Here is an 18,995-nt window from a genome sequence, read left to right on the forward strand (position 1 = left end):
GCCGGCTCACCATCCGTTCAAGCAACTTGCAAAGAACCTCCAAAGGGGTCTTGCCTGATTTCAGAATGGGGATAACAATACTTTCCCTCCATTGCGACGGAAACACACCATCGACCCAAATACGGTTGTATAGGTCGAGGAGCCATCGCTGGCAGTCCACTGAAAGGCGTTTCAGCACCTGACAGTGGATGCCATCTGGCACAGGAGCGGTATGAGGGCAAGCGGCTAGGGCACTGCTAAATTCCCACTCACTGAATGGAACATTGTACGATTCTGGATGGTGGGTGTGAAACGAAAGGCTCCGACATTCCATCCGCTCTTTAATGGAGCGGAAGGCCAGGGGGTAATTCGCAGAAGCGGAACTCAGAGCAAAATGCTCTGCCAAGCAGTTTGCAATGACGTCGGAGTCAGTACAAACTGCTCCATTCAGTGAGAGCGCAGGGACACTGACAGGGGTCCGATAGCCGTAGACGCGTCGAATCTTGGCCCAGACCTGTGATAGAGTGATATGGAGGCCAATGGTTGACACATACCGCTCCCAGCACTCCTGCTTGCATTGGCGGATAAGGCGGCGGGCTCGCGCACGCAGCTGTTTGAAGGCGATAAGGTGTTCGATAGAGGGATGTCGCTTGTGACGCTGGAGCGCCCGCCGGCGATCTTTAATCGCTTCAGCGATCTCAGGCGACCACCAAGGCACAGTCCACCGCCGAGGGGACCCAGAAGAACGGGGAATGGCTGATTCGGCGGCAGTAACGATGCCAGTGGTGACCGATTGAACCACCACAGCACTGTCATCACTAGAGAGAGGCTCAATAGCGGCAGTGGAGGAAAACAAGTCCCAGTCAGCCTTATTCATGGCCCACCTGCAAGGCCGCCCAGAAGACTGACGCTGTGGCAGTGACAGAAAGATCGAAAAGTGGTCACTACCACACAGGTCGTCATGCACACTCCAGTCGACAGACAGTAAGAGGCTAGGGCTGCAGATCGAAAGGTCGATGGCGGAGTACGTGCCATGCGCCACACTGAAGTGTGTGAAGGAACCATCATTTAAAAGCGAAAGATCGAGCTGTGCCAATAAATGCTCAATGGCGGCGCCTCGACCTGTCACCACCGACCCACCCCACAGAGGGTTATGGGCGTTGAAGTCGCCCAGTAACAGGAAAGGGGGCGGCAATTGGGCTATCAGCGCAGCCAGGACATGCTGCGCAACATCGTCTCCGGTGGAAGGTAAAGACTGCAGACGGTAACAGCCTGTGGCGTCCAACACCCGAACAGCGGCAGCCTCTAAATGTGTTTGTAGAGGGACAGACTCACTGTGAAGAGAGTTAAGGACATATATGCAGACGCCACCAGACACCCTTTCATAAGCTGCCCGGTTCTTTTAATAACCCCGATAGCCACGGAGGGCGGGGGTTCGCATTGCTGGAAACCAAGTTTCCTGAAGAGCAACGCAGGAAGAAAGGGTGAAGGCTGATAAGTTGTCGGAGCTCAGCTAGATGCTGGAAAAAACAGCTGCAGTTCCACTGGAGTATGACAGTGTTCATGGCTGAGAAGGTGTGAAGGGACTAGGAAGGCAATTTACGCCACTTGTTCATTCGCTGCCACCGATTCAGAATCCGCACGAGTGACATCCATGGCGTCTGAGGGACCGGCGAGATCCAGGTCTTCAGCAGACGCCAGAATCTCGACCTCGTCCTCAGTCGCTGAGCTTGTTGGAAGCGGTGGGACGGGTGCCACCGCAATGTCAGGATTCTTGGGTACCTTTTCCTTTTTCAGCTTACTTCGCTCTGCCTTCGGTGGTTCAGGCTGGGAGGGCTTCACTGGGTCAGTCTCAGGGACGGACGACGACTGTGAGGCCCTACGACCAGGGACCGGTGGTTGTTTGAGCCACTTGCGGCTGTCTGCTTTTGTACCGGTTGGAACTTGCGAAGGGAGGTCCCCAAGGGACCCCTTCCTGGCAACAGGAGCCGAAGAAGTCTTACACTTCTCCGGCTGGGAAGGAGGAACTGATGTCCCCGATGGTTGGGGGGGGGGGGGGTGCTTCTGAAGTAGATGGAGCAGGAGCAACAGGGAGTGTAGTGCCCCCCACCAACAAGGGGGCAGATGTGGTTCTCTGGCTCTGAGAGCTAACGTTTTGGGGTGCAGCTATAGGAACTGTAACAGGAGTGACAGTGGCGGCATAATTGGACGTCATTCATACTGGATGCAGTCGTTCAAACTTACGCTTAGCCTCAGTGTAGGTCAGCCTATCCAGGGTCTTGTATTCCATTATTTTCCGCTCCTTCTGCAGAATCTTAACAGTCCGGCGAGCAAGGGGGATGGTGCTCCCCGCAGTTGACACAGATGGGAGGCGGGGCACATGGAGTATCAGGATGGGACGGTCGACCACAATCGTGACATATGAGGCTGGAAGCACAGCGAGCAGACATATGGCCGAACTTCCAACACTTTAAGCACCGCATCGGGGGAGGGATATAGGGCTTGACATCACAACGGTATACCATCACCTTGACCTTCTCAGGTCCTCGAAGGCCAAGATGAAGGCACCGGTGGCAACTTGGTGATCCCTCGGACCCCGGTGGACGCGCCGGACGAAATGGACCCCTCGTCGCTCTAAGTTGGCGACCAGTTCGTCAACGGACTGTAAAAGGAGATCTCTGTGAAAAATAATTCCCTGCACCATATTTAAGCTTTTATGTGGGGTGATAGTAACAGCTTCATACAAGCGAGCAAGGCTCGTGACTGGGCAGAGGATGCTGTTTTTATTAAGACTGACCCTGACAGCATTTTGGACAAGCCCTCCACCTCCCCGAACTTGTCCTCTAAATGTTCTACAATGAACTGAGGCTTCACAGACACAAACGATTCCCCGTCAGCTCTGGTACAGACGAGATACCGGGGCGAATACCTTTCGCTCTCATTCATAGCCTTTCGTTCCTCCCATGGCGTGGCCAGGGAGGGGAACGATTTGGGGTCATACACATTAGCCTTAAAGTGAGCTTTGGAACGCTTAGAGACTGCCGACGGCTGGCCGCCAGCGAGAGATGATGTACCACGCTTCATTGCGGGTCATCTGCCCTGATGCCACCTACTCCGACCAAGGGCCCTCCCCACGGGCGCCACCCAGCCACAGCAAAGGACACCTGGCAGGATGGCCATTGCCAGGAGTCCCAATGCCCCAGGGAGATGAGCATCTACTCCTTGGCATACGTGGGGAGTTAACGGTGCAGGCATCAGTAGAGCGATCCCTGTGTTGTCAGTGGGCTACAACCAAGAGGGTACATGGCAGCCCCACCACAACGGACTGGCTATCGTGCTGGATTTTAGGTGACATGTCGTCCATGGTTTTCATCTGTGCAGAAACTGGCACTGCTCATCGCATGGCGGAAAGTGCACGCAGGAACGGATCCACGCCCAAGAGATGGAGAGCGGGCAGGACTGCAATGCAACGAAGAATAAGCTGGCGAAAGTTCTCAACGCAAGATGGACACAATGCACCAAGTAAGGTGCCCTTCCCCAATCGGCAAGCTCTTCAGAAAAATTTTGTGATTTGGAGGTCAAACCCGACAGGGGACCATCACATAAGGCCGAAATGTTTGAGACTCCTTTTAGTCGCCTCTTACAACAGGCAGGAATACCGCGGGCCTATTCTAACCCCCAAACCCGCAGGGGGAAGGGAGGGAGGGGTGGGAGGTGGGCGAGAGGGTGTAACGGAAAAGGAGAGAAGTAAAAAGACTGCGTGCAATGAGGGCTGTATAGTGCTAGAATGGGTGGATAGGTGAGGACAATGACTAACAAAGGTTGAGGCCAGGAAGATTATGGAACGTAGGATATACTGCAGAGAAAGTTCCCACCTGTGCAAATCATAAAAGCTGGTGGTGGTGGTGGTGGGAAGGATCCATAGGGAACAGGCTGTGAAGCAGTCAATGAAAGAATGTCATGTTTGGCGGGGTGCTCAGCAACTGGGTGGTCCACTTGTTTCTTGGCCACAGTTTGTTGGTGGCCATTTATGCAGACAGACAGCTTGTTGGTTGTCATACCCACATATAATGCAGCACAGTCGTTGCAGCTTAGCTCGTATTTCACATGACTGGTTTCACAGGTGGCCCTGCCTTTGGTGGGATAGCTGATGTTCGTGATCGGACCGAAGTAGGTGGTGCTGGGAGGATGTATGGGACAGGTCTTGCATCTAGGTTCATTACAGGGGTATGAGACATGACATAAGGGTTTGGGAGCAGGGTGTGTGTAGGGCTGGACGAGTATATTGTGTAGTTTCGGTGGACGATGGAAAACCTCTGTGGGAAGGGTGGGAAGGATAGTGGGCAGGAAATTTCTCATTTCAAGGCACGATGAGAGGTAGTGCATTATATCCTACGCTCCTGTAACCCTCCTGGCCTCAACCTTCATTAGTCGTCGTCCTCACCCATCCAGCCTCACTGTTTCCATTTCAGCACTATACAGCCCTCATTCCATCATCACACCCAGTCTTTTTACTTCTCTCCTTTTCTGCTACCCCTTCTCTCCAGGCCTTCATCTAACTCCTGACTGCACAGAGCTGCCCTACACTCTCCACCTCATCCCTGCATACTCCCTAGCAGCACTGCCCTGTCCGCCACCCCTATCATACTTGATGAAGAGCTTATGGGCAGAAAGCTTTACTTGGAACAGTCACATTGTTGTGCCTATCTGCAACTCAGCATCTCCGCTATATGGTGAGTGGCAACTTTTCTTTTCATATTATTGTTACATTCCTTCCTGAATTTTCCTTTGTTTGATTAGCAATAAAGTGAAATAGTTATAAAATATAATTACTATGAATAGTATACCTATGACGACGACAGGAGCTTGGCTGGCTCAACAAGCTGCTCTAGAGATATAATCAACTGCTGACTGTTTCTCAGCTGCTCGTGGTACTTAACCAAGGGCAGCTGAGCAACAGTCAGCAACCTACTACATCTCTCCAGCAGGCTGCACAGCCAGCCCAGCTCCTGGCACCATCATGGGTGTACCATTCATAGTAATTGTTTTATATAACTATTTCGCTTTATCATTGTAATGAATTGTTACCTCTTAGCTGCTTTACTACTTTCTTTGCACTAAGCTGTGAAGGTCTAATTACAATGGATTAAAACTGGTCACCAGCTTAAATAAAAAACATGTGATCAAGAATGTTTTTAGTAAATTTTATTGATAGACCTGAGATCGCTGTTTTGCTAGAACAATGTTTCTGAAAATTATGTCAGATCACGGAATATTTCAGTCTGAATTTAACCCAGCCTTCACCTTCTCACATAATACTAGGTACAGAAAGATGGCTGAAACATGAAATCAATAGCAGTGAGAGTTTTGATTAAATTTAAGTGCATAGATAAAGTATAGGTTAATGGTAAATGGAGGTGATGCATCAGTGGCAGTACACAAACTTAAAACCACCAAGATCAAAACTGAAATTGCACCCAAATTGTCTGGGCAAGACTCAGTACCAAGGGTGTGCACAAACTTTTAGTTCAGGCCTCCTCTCAACCATCAGACTCACCTCCAGATGGAACTGAAAACTTTATTGAAAATCTAAAGTACATTAGGTCCCCAATCATACTGTATTCATTGGAGTAGACTTTAATCTTCCAACAATCACTTGGAAAAACTAGTTTTGTAAGTAGTGGATGTGACAAGATGTCCTTTGAAACAATACTATATGCAGTATCACGATGGAATTATATTGGATCTAATAGCAACAAATAGACCTGATCCCTTTCAGGAAATCAATACAGAAACTGGTATCTGTGAACATGAGGTAGTTCTAGAGAAATAATTACCAAAGTACAAAGGGCAATTAAAGCAAGCAGGGGGATTTATATTTTCAGTAAAACAGATAAAGTGTTGGTAGTATCCAATCTTAATATTGAACTCTAAACATTTAGCTCTGGAGAGGAGCATGGACCCTGCCTGGTATCAGTCACTGTAAAGAAAATTTCAAAGAAACAGATTACTACTCAATAGGTGCAAAACACAGCAAGGGGCCATAGGTACAAAAATGCTGACTGAAATACATTTTGCCTTAAGAGGGCAATGTATGAAACCTCCAATGACTACCACAACAGAATATTATCGAAAGCTCTTTCATAAAACCCAAATTCTGATCATAGGTAAATGCAATTAGTGGCACCAGAGTTAGTGCACAGACACTCGTAGTCAAGAGAGGGACTTACTGTAAAGGTAGCAAAGTTAAAGGAACACGGTTAACTCAATTTTCAATTGTTCCCTTAGAAAGAAAAATCCATGGGTACTGACCCAATTTAAATCGCACACCATTGCAAGATGAGTGATACAGGTATTGATGTAAGTAGTATTGGGGAAGCTGCCAATAACACTAAACTTGAACAAAGCATTAGGGCCTGACGGAATTTACGGCTGAGTTACCTCATCTTTGAACCGTAATATGCCACAGATCCCTCGAGGTAACACTGTGCCCATTGGATGAAAGCACAGATCACATCCATCTACGAGAAGGTTAGCAGAAATTATACGCAAACTGTCGTACAATATCCTTGACATCCATCTGCTGTAGAATCTTAGTACATATTCTGAGGTCAAAGATAATGAAGTATCTCTAACAGAATTACCTCTTCCATGCCACCCATCATGGATTCCAAAAACCTCAATCATGTGCAACCCAATGCAGACTTTTCTCATGACGTCCTGAAAGCCACAGACCAAGGCAGTCCGACAGAGAGAGAATTTCTCAATTTACAAAAAGCATTTATTACCCAAAGTATGATCATATGGGGTATCAAGCAAAATCTGTGACTAGATTGAAGGTCTCTTGGTAAGGAGGACACAGCATGTTATCTTGGTTGGAGAATCATCCACAGATGTAGAAGTATCTTTGGATGAACCCCAGGAAAGTGTGTTGAGACCCATGCAGTTCATGTTGGATGTTAATGACTAAGGCTAGGATTTTTTATGACTTAAAAAAGGGTCATTCCATATCAAATCACCCAATAAAAAATAAATTTTACACCCACCTCCTTAGATTTTAATGAAATTTGGCTCAAATGGTTCTAATACCATCCTGACAACACCTGCAAATTTTTTTTTGCTGTATCTCTTATAGTTTTTTTTAAATAAATTTTTAAAGTTTTTATGTTTTGCGTTTTCCAAACCTTCGGAAATGGTAAATTTAATTTGTATTCAAAACTTTAAAATTGCTTGTCTTAAAAACTCTTTTAGATAACATCATGAATTTTTGCAACAAGTTTTTTTATTATACATAGTTGAAGATAAAAATGATATTATTAAAATATATTAATATTTTCTATGAAAAAAATATATGTATTTCTTTCTTTCTTTTTTTTTTTAAACGGATGTTTTGTTTTATAAGAATTGCAATATCTAGAGTCTCAGACCTGATAGAATGCTCAAATTGTTTTAATTTACTCTTAAACATATAGGCTACTTGATAAAACAAAAATAATGATGGCTTTTTTAACATGTTTATTAATTATAGTAGATTACATTAGAATTATGTACAAAGATAGTGTACTTCCGACACTTATGTATAACCCAACTGATTGCTTGAAACATTGAATTTTTTGAGTAATTTTGTCTTTTTAATAAACATTAATGCTGATTCAAACTGTTTTTCCACTTCATCCAAGAGCTTTCAGTTCTTTTGATACAGTATTTTTTGAAGTAATACATTCTTCCAGTGCCGCTTGATTGAGGTGCGTCTACTACACAGACTATGTGCTCCAAAGGCACTATGCAAGAATCTTCTCTTTCAGGACAATAAAATGATGCAGCTGGTCCTGAAGGATGTAGAAATAGAATTTCTGCATCTACTTCATCATTGAATATTGTTTTTACCAGTCCAAAGTACCAGTTACCATAATAATTTGCAGCCACATAGCTATTTATGAATGGTTCAACACGAGCCGAATCAGAAGAAGAATGGAAAGAAAAGACTAAGTAGGGTTCTACACTATCTGTAGTCCTTCTAATTTCAAGGTTGTTTGTTGGAAGTGGTTTGAAGTTATGAAAACTTCTTGTTCCAGGAATGGTTCGGGTTGCTGAAAAACGTTTTTCTAGTTTTAACCGTAGCAAATCAGCTTCTTTTTTGTCAATAAAGTGAGAATGAATGTTTTCAATATTTTTTTCACAAAACTTGTACACCTCGATTGCTGTCATTATTTGTTCTTCGTCTGAAAGCTGTAGACTGGCTTTCCTTAAAATTCTTTTAATAGTTCCTCCTAGGCCATCACAAATTGACTTCCCATGATTTGTTGCAAAAAAAGTGTGTTGGACCTTCAAATTAAAGTCTCCCAAGTGTTCAGTCAAATTTTTAAAACTGTTTCTATTTTTGTACTGCCCGGCACAACCATCTGTAAAGTAGTGAACTGAGTCAATGTCAGTATGATGTAATGACAGCCACTTTGTAATTTCTTTTTGTACAAAGTTGACAAAACCAGTGTCATGTTTTGGTCATCACTAATAAAACAGTGGTTGGAAACAAAAACATTGTTTTCCTCATTTCTTAGAAAACTCCAACTGGGTGTAGAGTACAACCACCTCTATTCCAGTGGTAACTTTTGATCTCATTTTGTATAACAAAGGAATAATTTTCACTGAAATCCATCACAATAATTGCTGTTTTGGGTGGTGGGTCTTCTTTCAATCTTTTAAAGGCTGCTGATTGGGATTTTGCTATAAACGAGTGCGGGGTGAGCTTTTCCAATGACCTAACCAATAAAGAAATGTAGTCTTCAACACTGATAGACTGTTTGATCATTTCTGCCCTGTCTGTGTCAACCCACTAACTGAATACAATTTCTTCTTCTAAATCATAATCTTCACTTAGTTTTTCAGTTAAGTACTCAGTTAGTGCAGCATTTGCAGGACAGCTGTCGCAATGATGTAGCATGCAGTTTTGGTTTTCCATGTTGCACACAAGCATCTTAATTAGGTCTTTATAAGATTCTTCAATTTTCACAGCATCCAGTAATAGTTTAACAGTCTGGTGGATACTGCATACACATACAGTGTGTGTGCCTGCAGCACCAGCAAGGATACACCATTTAGGTCTCAAGAAAGACAATTTTGAAAATCCTACTTCTACCTCGGGATTCTCCCATTTGAAAGAATAATAGAGTTCTCTCAAGTTACACAAAATGAGTCTTTTTTGCATGTACACATTTTTTTGAACACTTACTTTGTATTTTGTTCCAGGTAGCACTCTGGAACTTTCATCCTTTTCATAAAAATCTGTTACAAGTCTCACTGTATTTTCAGAAAGAGTTTTACCTTTTTTTGGACCAGGAGTTTCCAAAATACCCTTTTCAGATTTTAGCTTTCTAGCTTGTCACACCATGTACTCACTTACATTAAATTCTTTCATCATTTTATTTCGACTCCAAGAATCTGGAGCCAAGGTCAGAATCTGGATTTTTTCTAGACCTCCCAACTGATGAAATCTTCTCTTTCATAAGAGAAATCATTACATCAAAATCCTTTGCTTTCTCAACCACACTTTTATCTTCTTCGTCATCATCAGAACTTGGTGCATCATATTTTAATGCTTTTGAAACCGCCTTTTTTGCAGTCTTTTCAATACTGCTAACCTTCCTTTTAAAATAAGACCCTTTACTTTGTTCTGACAAGCCATGAAGCTCTATCGGTATTAAACCTAAATTATCAAGAGCAATGTTTGTTTGTACGAGGGATTCATTCCTGGATTCCAATGATTCTAATTCAACCATGACTTCATCATCTGTTTCACTTTCATTGACTTCAACTTTAATTTTTCCTCACAAAAGTTACGGCATGTTGAGCAAAGCTTTTGTCCAGGTTTTATGCTAATATTTTTTGTCAGTAATTGTTTAGAAAGATCCAAGCCTACACTTCTCAACAATTTTTTGATGGGCTTTTTGTGTTTTTTAGTGGGTCTGCACATGTTGTTTGATACTTTTCAAAAACATTTAAAAAGTAGTAGCTGTGGTGTGAACATATATTCTTAAATTCACACAGATTAATTCCAGATCGTAAGTGGATCAAATCTTTTTCTTCCTCACTCAATTCAGATACCGGTTGTAACTTTTTTGAAGGTGTGTAGGTTGTTTGGAAACAGTCAGATTTTTTTAAATAATCCTATGCTACAGGTTTGAATATCTGACATACTGATTTCACTTTTGGTCTGATTACTGTTCTGGTTACTTTTATAGGATACTGGAAAAGAATCTCTGTAAACTAAGTAACAGTACTTACTGAAAGTTCGAATAAACTTAATAAAATACTATCCAAGCACTATTTAACACTGTAATAATTTTTTACTTCAAAACACAGGAGTAACAAAACAAAATCCAAGCGTACATTGTTACTCCAAGAAGACAAAAACTTATTTTCGGTGTCTAAGTCACTTGGTACTTTTTATTTTTAAAATATAATTAATATTATTTTAAAAATTAGATAACTATTAAACAGGTTAAAAAAGCCAACATAATTTTTCTTTTATCTAATAGCCTATACAAATAAGAGTATTTTAAAACAAATTTGAGCTTTCTATCAGGTCTGAGACTCTAGATATTGCAGTTTTTGTAAAACTAAACATCCGTTAGCTAAAAAAAAACTTGTAAATTTTTTTCATTTGGAAGATTTTAATATATCTTTATGGTAATTTTTTTAACATTTAGATATAATACACAAACTTATTCCAAAATTTCATACTGATATCTTGAGTATTCTTTAACATACAATTTTTTTTAGTTGTGAGGACACGTTTAAGTTACGATTTCCGACTGCTGAAACAACGCCAAATCTAAAAACTTTAAAAATTTATAAAATAAACTATAAGAGATAGAGCAAAAAAATTTTATAAGTGCTTTCAGGATAATAAAAGAAGTAATTGTACCAAGTTTCATCAAAATCTAACATGGTTGGTGTCAAGGCCTGGGTGACTTGACATGGAATGACCCAAAAACCACCACAATGTGCCCAAAAAGTATTTGGTTATGCCCTAAAAATTACAAATGTATGCACAATAATATAAAAAGTCTGAGCTAAAATGTTGAAATGACTTAAAATATCTGTTGTAAAAGAAATTCCATGAGTGGATCAAATATAAACGGGATTTTATTTTTAATTTAAATTAATTTATTGAAAAACTCAATGCAATTATAATTTATTTTTCCACGTAGTCTCCTGTTTTGGAAATGCATTTGTCCCAGCCTATGGGCAGCTAATTGATGCCCTCATCATAGAAAGAACTGGGTCATGTCACCAGCCAGTTGCACACCAAGTGTTTCACACTCTCATCATCTTCAAGTCTTCACCCTGCTAGAGGTTCTTTAAGCGGTCCAAATAAATGGAAATTGCAGGGCGATAAGCCTGGGCTGTAAGGAGGATGATTAAGTGTAGTCGAGTGCATTTCCTGTAGCTTGGAGGGAGTTAAAGCTGCAGTATGGGGTTGTGCATTGTCGTGGAGGAGGATGATCTGTTGAATCGATTGGTCTCATCTTTTGCGGCGATATGCACCTCTCGCCTTGTTCAACAGTTTGCAGTAGTAATCAGCATTGATTGTGTGTCACTCATGCAAAAAATCAATCAGCAAAATGCCTCATCGATAAAAAAAAAATGAACTGTTGAAAGAATCTTGCCAGCTGACAGTCCAGTCTTGGCTTTCAGCGGTGCTGCCTCCCCTTTCCACCGCCACTCCCTACTGGCTTGTTTGGATTCTGGAGCGTAGTGGTGTACCCACGTTAAGTCGCAGGTGACAATCTGATTCAAAAATGCATCACCTTCTTTCACAAACCTTGCTGTAAGCCTGTGACAGATCTCCAAATGTCTCAGCTTCATATTTTCGGTCAAAAGTTTAGGGACCCATCTGGAAAACACTTTACGAAACTGTAGGTCATTTGTGATGATTGCTTGGCAGCTTCCATAACTGAGTCCAAGTTTTTGTGCAATTTCTGATACTCTTGCCTGCCGATTGTCGTCAATAATGTCTTTAACCACACAAATGTTTTTATCTGTAATACTGGTCCGAGGACGGCGATCGTGTTGCTGGTTTTCCACACATTCTTGTCCTTCCTTGAACTTTTTATGCCACACAAACAAACGCATCCTTGATAATGTTTAATCACCAAACTGTGCAGACAATCTTTCCGCCGCTGTAACTCCTTCACGAGCAAGAAATTTGATAATTATGTGTTGTGCAATGGAGGGATGTACCTGTTGCTGAGACATCATGAGCATTACTGACGAAACAGCGGGAAATATCTAACAGTACACACTCCTCACTTCTAATGGTCCCACCTAAGCATAACAGAAGTGCGGGGCCAGTCCTACCAACTGTTGATGATCAGGAACAAAAATCCCGTTTATATTTGACTCCCCTCATAGTAAGTCAGTTCATCACAATCAACTATTTATTTAAAAATAAAATGAGAATTAGATATTTGTACGAATTGATCAATTCCGTGACTTGTAGGTATTGTACTCTCAGGATACTAGGTTTTGTTTTTCCGTTTTGTTAAGTGCACAGTTTTAAACTTCTAAACTTGAGAGCAAGTTTTCAATCTTGGCACCACTATTAAATCTTATGAAGTCCCAACTGAATTTTGGTGCAGCTTTATTTTGGACAATAATTTCATTGTATATAACTGCATCACCTATACAATGTCTGAGGTTCAGAACCTTCTACTGCACTTATTACATCTTGTTTATCCAGGAAATCCAGCCAAACTTATTCAGCTTTATGAGAAGAACTTTGTACAGTTTTGCTTTATGCTGACAGTCCCTTAAGTAAGTTAAACCATCCAAAATTTTGAGAATTGTTAGAAAAATACACAGACAAGTCTCTTCCTGGATCTTCCACATTAAGAAAGAACGAAGTCACCAGAAGCTATGAAAAAAATGCAACAAATCAGACAAAAAGTTGCAAACAAAAAATACCAGTATCAGTTGTTGCAACCACAGACACTATGAGTAGATACATTGAAAATGTCACTGTGGGAACTCTGAAAGAGGATGGTCCTGGCGAAAAGTGTCTAACAAACTGTGAACATTCAGAAAATGCAAGTTTTTCCACAATCAGTAAATTATTCGATTTTTCCACCATTAGTTGACTGTTTGACAGATCTATGGGTGCTTTGTGGCTTGTTGGCTTTAAGCATGACAATATACTACTATTCATACAGATGCTGTGCCTTATATGGCGAAAGCTACTGATTCACTAAAACCATTTTAGAGTAAAACGGTGTATTTGACTTGTTTGGCTCACACCTTACACGAAGTTACAGGAGAGGTTCAGTGATGTTGACAGATTTTCTAGGTGTGTCAAACAGGTAATTTTTGTGCACCATTTCATGTGTTGCAGCATTTAAGTTGTTACCTCCAGACATTTCTTATAACAATCTCCCTCATTTTGAAAACATGAGGTCTCCAGGACTGATGTCTACAACTGTTACTACCGTAACCTCAATATTGTGAAAAGAATTGTTGATTTATTGGACAGTAATGAATTCACTTCAGAGTACCATAAGAAAGACTATGCTGAAACTTCAGGTAACATATCATACATAAAATCAATTTCTTTAACTTTTCCTGCTGCCATAACTGATTTGGAGTAATTGGAATTGCCATCAGAGAAGCAGATAGTACTACCAGAAAAAGAATATATATATATATATATATATATATATATATATATATATATATATATATATATATATATACAGAGGGAAACATTCCACGTGGAAAAAATATATCTAAAAAGAAAGATGATGAGACTTACCAAACAAAAGCGCTGGCAGGTCGATAGACACACAAACAAACACAAATATACACACAAAATTCAAGCTTTCGCAACAAACTGTTGCCTCATCAGGAAAGAGGGAAGGAGAGGGAAAGACGAAAGGATGTGGGTTTTAAGGGAGAGGGTAAGGAGTCATTCCAATCCCGGGAGCGGAAAGACTTACCTTAGGGGGAAAAAAGGACAGGTATACACTCGCACACACACACATATCCATCCACACATACAGACACAAGCAGACATATTGCCTGCTTGTGTCTGTATGTGTGGATGGATATGTGTGTGTGTGCGCGCGAGTGTATACCTGTCCTTTTTTCCCCCTAAGGTAAGTCTTTCCGCTCCCGGGATTGGAATGACTCCTTACCCTCTCCCTTAAAACCCACATCCTTTCGTCTTTCCCTCTCCTTCCCTCTTTCCTGATGAGGCAACAGTTTGTTGCGAAAGCTTGAATATATATATATATATATATATATATATATATATATATATATATATATATATATATGAAAAGAAATGTCAAAGATAATGAAAACAAAGGGTATCATACCCTGTGTTCCATATTTCAACGATTTTGTTGCATGAAAAGTTCTGTCTTAATCATTTACATTTACATGATAGTGTCCATTTTGTTGACAGAGGTTTATGTATTAGAACCTCTTTGTATTTTTCAATAAGGCACAAACATAACATGTACTTCGCTACCAGTCAATTTCTTACCACAACCAGATTTTCTGCTTTCACATTTGTTGGCATTGCCAACTCTTAACCAAACTGCCACCTTCCAACCTAACCTTGACCTTGGGCTGCACTACAATCAGTTTGTCAACACAACCAAGTTTCAGAAGTGCAGGGGGGGAACCAATGTATAACGTTAGCCATCCATTTTAAATACACTCCTCCTGAGGAAGAGAAGGAAATTAGTGTTTCACATCCTGTCAATAACGAGCTCATTGGAGATGGAGAACAAGCTCAGATTAGGAAAGGATGGAGAAGGAAAGCAGCAGTGCCCTTTTTGAAGGAACCATCCAGTATTTGCCTTAGGCAATTTAGGGAAATCACAGAAAACTTAAATCAGGATGACCACACACGAGCACGAACTGTCATCCTCCCAAATACTTGGGTATGCTTCTCCTGTGTCAGCTGAAGTAGAATGCAGTTTTTCTAAGTACAAGGCTTTGCTGGCTGACTATAGAAAATTATACTGCATAAGCTTAGACTACAACACGATTTAAGAACACAATGAGACACCTGCCTGCAGTCCAGGGTCCAGAATGTCAGACGTTTCACAGATGAAGCAGGTTTTATACAATGAAATTATTGTCTGAAGAATGCTGCACAGCTAATAAGTTGGAAACTGATAAGATTAATTGAAATTTGTGCAAAGATTGGCAATTCAGTTTAAATGTGCAGAAATGTAAAACTGTGCACTTCACAAAGAAAGAGTCTCCTATGACTGAAGTACATATGAGGACAGAACTGGGCGACTCATACAAATATCCAACCACCAAACTCCAGGGATATGAAATGGAATGGAATGATCATGTAGGCTCAGTCATGGGTAAAGCAGGTGGCGGGCTTCAGTTCACTTGTAAAATACTGGGGAAATGCAATCAGTCTACAAAGGAGATTGCTTACAAAACAATTGTGTGAGTCATTCTCGAATACCAAATAGGACTAACAGGGGACACTGACAGAAGGGTAGTTTCAATGGTTGCAGGTTTTTTTGACTCGTGGGAGTGTATCATACAGATGCTAAAGAAACTGAACTGGCAGACACTAAAACAGACACATACTATCTTGACGAAGCCTACTTACAAAGTTTAAAGAACCAGCTTTAAATAATGAATCCTGGAATATATGAAAATTCCTGACGTATCACACCCATAGGGACTGTGGAGAGACAGATTAATTACAGCATGCACATGGCATATGAACAGTTATTCTTCCTGCTTTCCATAGAGTCAAATACATTATTTTCGTGAGGGCTGAGCTCGCAGCAACTTTATATCACCTTGCCCCTCCAAATTCTCTAACGTAAATGTAGATGTTTTCTTAATCTATTATAACACTAACTACAATAACATGAAAATTTCTGACAGCTATGTTGCAATTTTTCTGCCTTGAGATTAAAATGAAACAGGTCGCTTGGGGGAAGAGGGGGGGGGGGGGGGCTGCAGCCTGATAGGCCCCCATCCACCAGATTCACCTATGGCTCTCTGTATGTGACTGGAATGGAAAGAAATCCTAATAATTGGTAAAATGGGTAGTACTCAATATCATGCACTACACAGTAGTTTGTAATGTATGTACAGGGCTATTACAAATGATTGAAGCGATTTCATAAATTCACTATAGCTCCATTCATTGACATATGGTCACGACACACTACAGATACGTAGAAAAAGTCATAAAGTTTTGTTCGGCTGAAGCCGCACTTCAGGTTTCTGCCGCCAGAGCGCTCGAGAGTGCAGTGAGACAAAATGGCGACAGGAGCTGAGAAAGCGTATGTCGTGCTTGAAATGCACTCACATCAGTCAATCATAACAGTGCAACGACACTTCAGGACGAAGTTCAACAAAGATCCACCAACTGCTAACTCCATTCGGCGATGGTATGCGCAGTTTAAAGCTTCTGGATGCCTCTGTAAGGGGAAATCAACAGGTCGGCCTGCAGTGAGCGAAGAAACGGTTGAACGCGTGCGGGCAAGTTTCATGCGTAGCCCGCGGAAGTCGACGAATAAAGCAAGCAGGGAGCTAAACGTACCACAGCTGACGGTTTGGAAAATCTTACGGAAAAGGCTAAAGCAGAAGCATTTCTTAAACAGGAGATTGGAAAACCGATGGATCGGTCGTGGTGGAGATCATGATCAACAATTCATGTCATGGCCTCCACGCTCTCCCGACTTAACCCCATGTGATTTCTTTCTGTGGGATTATGTGAAAGATTCAGTGTTTAAACCTCCTCTACCAAGAAACGTGCCAGAACTGCGAGCTCGCATCAACGATGCTTTCGAACTGATTGATGGGGAAATGCTGCGCCGAGTGTGGGAGGAACTTGATTATCGGCTTGATGTCTGGCGAATCACTAAAGGGGCACATATCGAACATTTGTGAATGCCTAAAAAGACAGTTTTTGTATGTGTGTGCAAAGCATTGTGAAAATATCTCAAATAATAAAGTTATTGTAGAGCTGTGAAATCGCTTCGATCATTTGTAATAACCCTGTATTTAGATGTGAAGATTTGGGCACAATACATGGTTCCGCTTCCATATTAAATTATAGGTCCTCTTTCCCAGGCAGGACTAAAGGTGTGAGCCAGGTTGGGGACATGCTTGACTCCACAGCATCCAATTTAAAAACTTGAACCAGACTGTAGAGCCACACTAAATTAATTAATTACTATTATGCCATAAGTAAATAAAAGTGAGACACTGTAGCACCTAACAGAAAATCTACAATGAGTATTTTGGTGCCTATTATGAACGTATTTTTCACATCAGTTACATTTAATTTCAAAGGGGTGAGTCACTATTTAATAGGCTATGCTACAGATCAGCCAGTTACCACAAAAAGGTTTTTCTGCTTTCACAACCACAGATTTCGCCAACTAACAACTATAATGTGAAAATATACCCCAAAAGAAGACATCTGACATTATGTCACTGGTAAAACAGATAACTAGTATAAAAATATTCCTCTTAACGCGTAACTATTAGCCACAATTACGAACACTATGATTGTGTGTGCACAAAGTAAATACAGCCTATTCTTAGATTTAGCATATGACTCTTATAGTGTTTCATTAACTTGTGCTATGAAGCAATTAAGAGAAACATAATACCAATGTCCTTCATACTGTTTCAGTGTCAAGCATTATGTTCACTGCTGGGTTTGCTGTCATTCAGCATGTATTACATGAAATAATGGGAAAAATGTAACAAGATATACAGAGGGCACTTACAACAATATGATTATGCCACACTCAGGCATTAACTTGTAAACGCAAAATGTGATGTAATATGCACAAATACAGTATTTCAGATTGTGTAGTTCCTTGTAAATTCGTGAACAGTATTCAGGAATATAGTAATTAACCCTACATTCCGGCAGTATACTATGCCCTCTGTTAAGAGGATAACAGTGCACAAGATATAACAAATATTTTATACACTTCCAAATCTATTACAAACACACACATATAAAACGGCAACTAACAGTCGTAAAAGCATTTAATGCTTTATTTTTTGTCCAAAAAATAAATGACAAGTGGAACTTTTAAAATGAGGAAGAAAACAATTAGTTCATCGGGCAAGAAGTCAATATGAGATAGCAATATATACGAAGAAAATAAAATTGCAACGAAAGCAAGAGCTCTACGTTACCTTAATCCTCTCAAATGTCTCAAAGTATCATCTTGTATTCGCTGGTACAAGAGTTGCAAATTAGCACAAAAAGTATGACATGACGCTTTACATAGTTGGCACATCGAAGAGATAGCTCTTCGAATAATACACAGAAATACCACACACTAGATGATGTGCCGTTAAACGATCACTGCTCTCTCCAATATTAGGCGTTGAAGAAAACATTTCTCTTAACCTTTCACTCTACGAACTAGTGCAGCAGCTGATGACTACCAACTTTCTTTAAAACCAATTCATAATGTTATGTATACCTGTCGTCCGTCGATTTCGAGTTTTTCTTTTTCTTCTTCTTTTTCTTATCATCTGAGCCCGATGATAGGTATTTCTTCAGATACTCCTTCTGACTCAAAGCGTTCACCGACATCTTTAATTTCGACCCTCACACAAGCTTAAGGCCGCCAACATTACAGCAATTCTTCCAGTACAGTCAATCTTTTCCAAATACGTTAACTTCATACAAAGTTTCATGTCTATAATGGGTACCTTTTTAACTTTTAGATGGGTACATCTAAATTTCAACATGCGCTCTAAGAGTTAATATCAATCCGTGCATTTATTTACATTCACGAGCAACTGACGGCATATGTATACATGTAAACAACACTGCCCTCAATTAGTCAACGAATCGTGCAAGGTACCAATACAAGCTCCAAAAAGTCGCGCACAAAAATGCAGTTTTTCAGGGGGCCTCAATCTCGGGTTCTATTGATCACAAAGATACGGGGCCAAGTGTTTTCCCGGGTTCGATTCCCGGCGGGGTCAGGGAT

At 41.0% G+C, this 18,995-nt stretch overlaps 1 protein-coding gene across 2 annotated transcripts in view; it reads right to left on the reverse strand.

The window, feature by feature from the left end:
- The window catches only part of LOC126236503 (BUD13 homolog), a 67,062-nt gene extending 48,131 nt beyond the window's left edge, over nt 1-18,931 (reverse strand). The window contains exon 1 of one of the 2 annotated variants that reach the window (XM_049945860.1): nt 18,480-18,921. In XM_049945860.1, the coding sequence (XP_049801817.1) occupies nt 18,480-18,592 (113 nt within the window). In that variant the 5' untranslated portion in view covers nt 18,593-18,921. Of the gene's footprint in view, nt 1-18,479 lie in introns of both variants that reach the window. The other variant, XM_049945861.1, reaches the window with a different exon arrangement.
- Nucleotides 18,932-18,995: the final 64 nt, after the last annotated feature.

This window comes from Schistocerca nitens, chromosome 2, assembly GCF_023898315.1.
Source record: "Schistocerca nitens isolate TAMUIC-IGC-003100 chromosome 2, iqSchNite1.1, whole genome shotgun sequence".
Lineage (NCBI taxonomy): Eukaryota > Metazoa > Arthropoda > Insecta > Orthoptera > Acrididae > Schistocerca > Schistocerca nitens.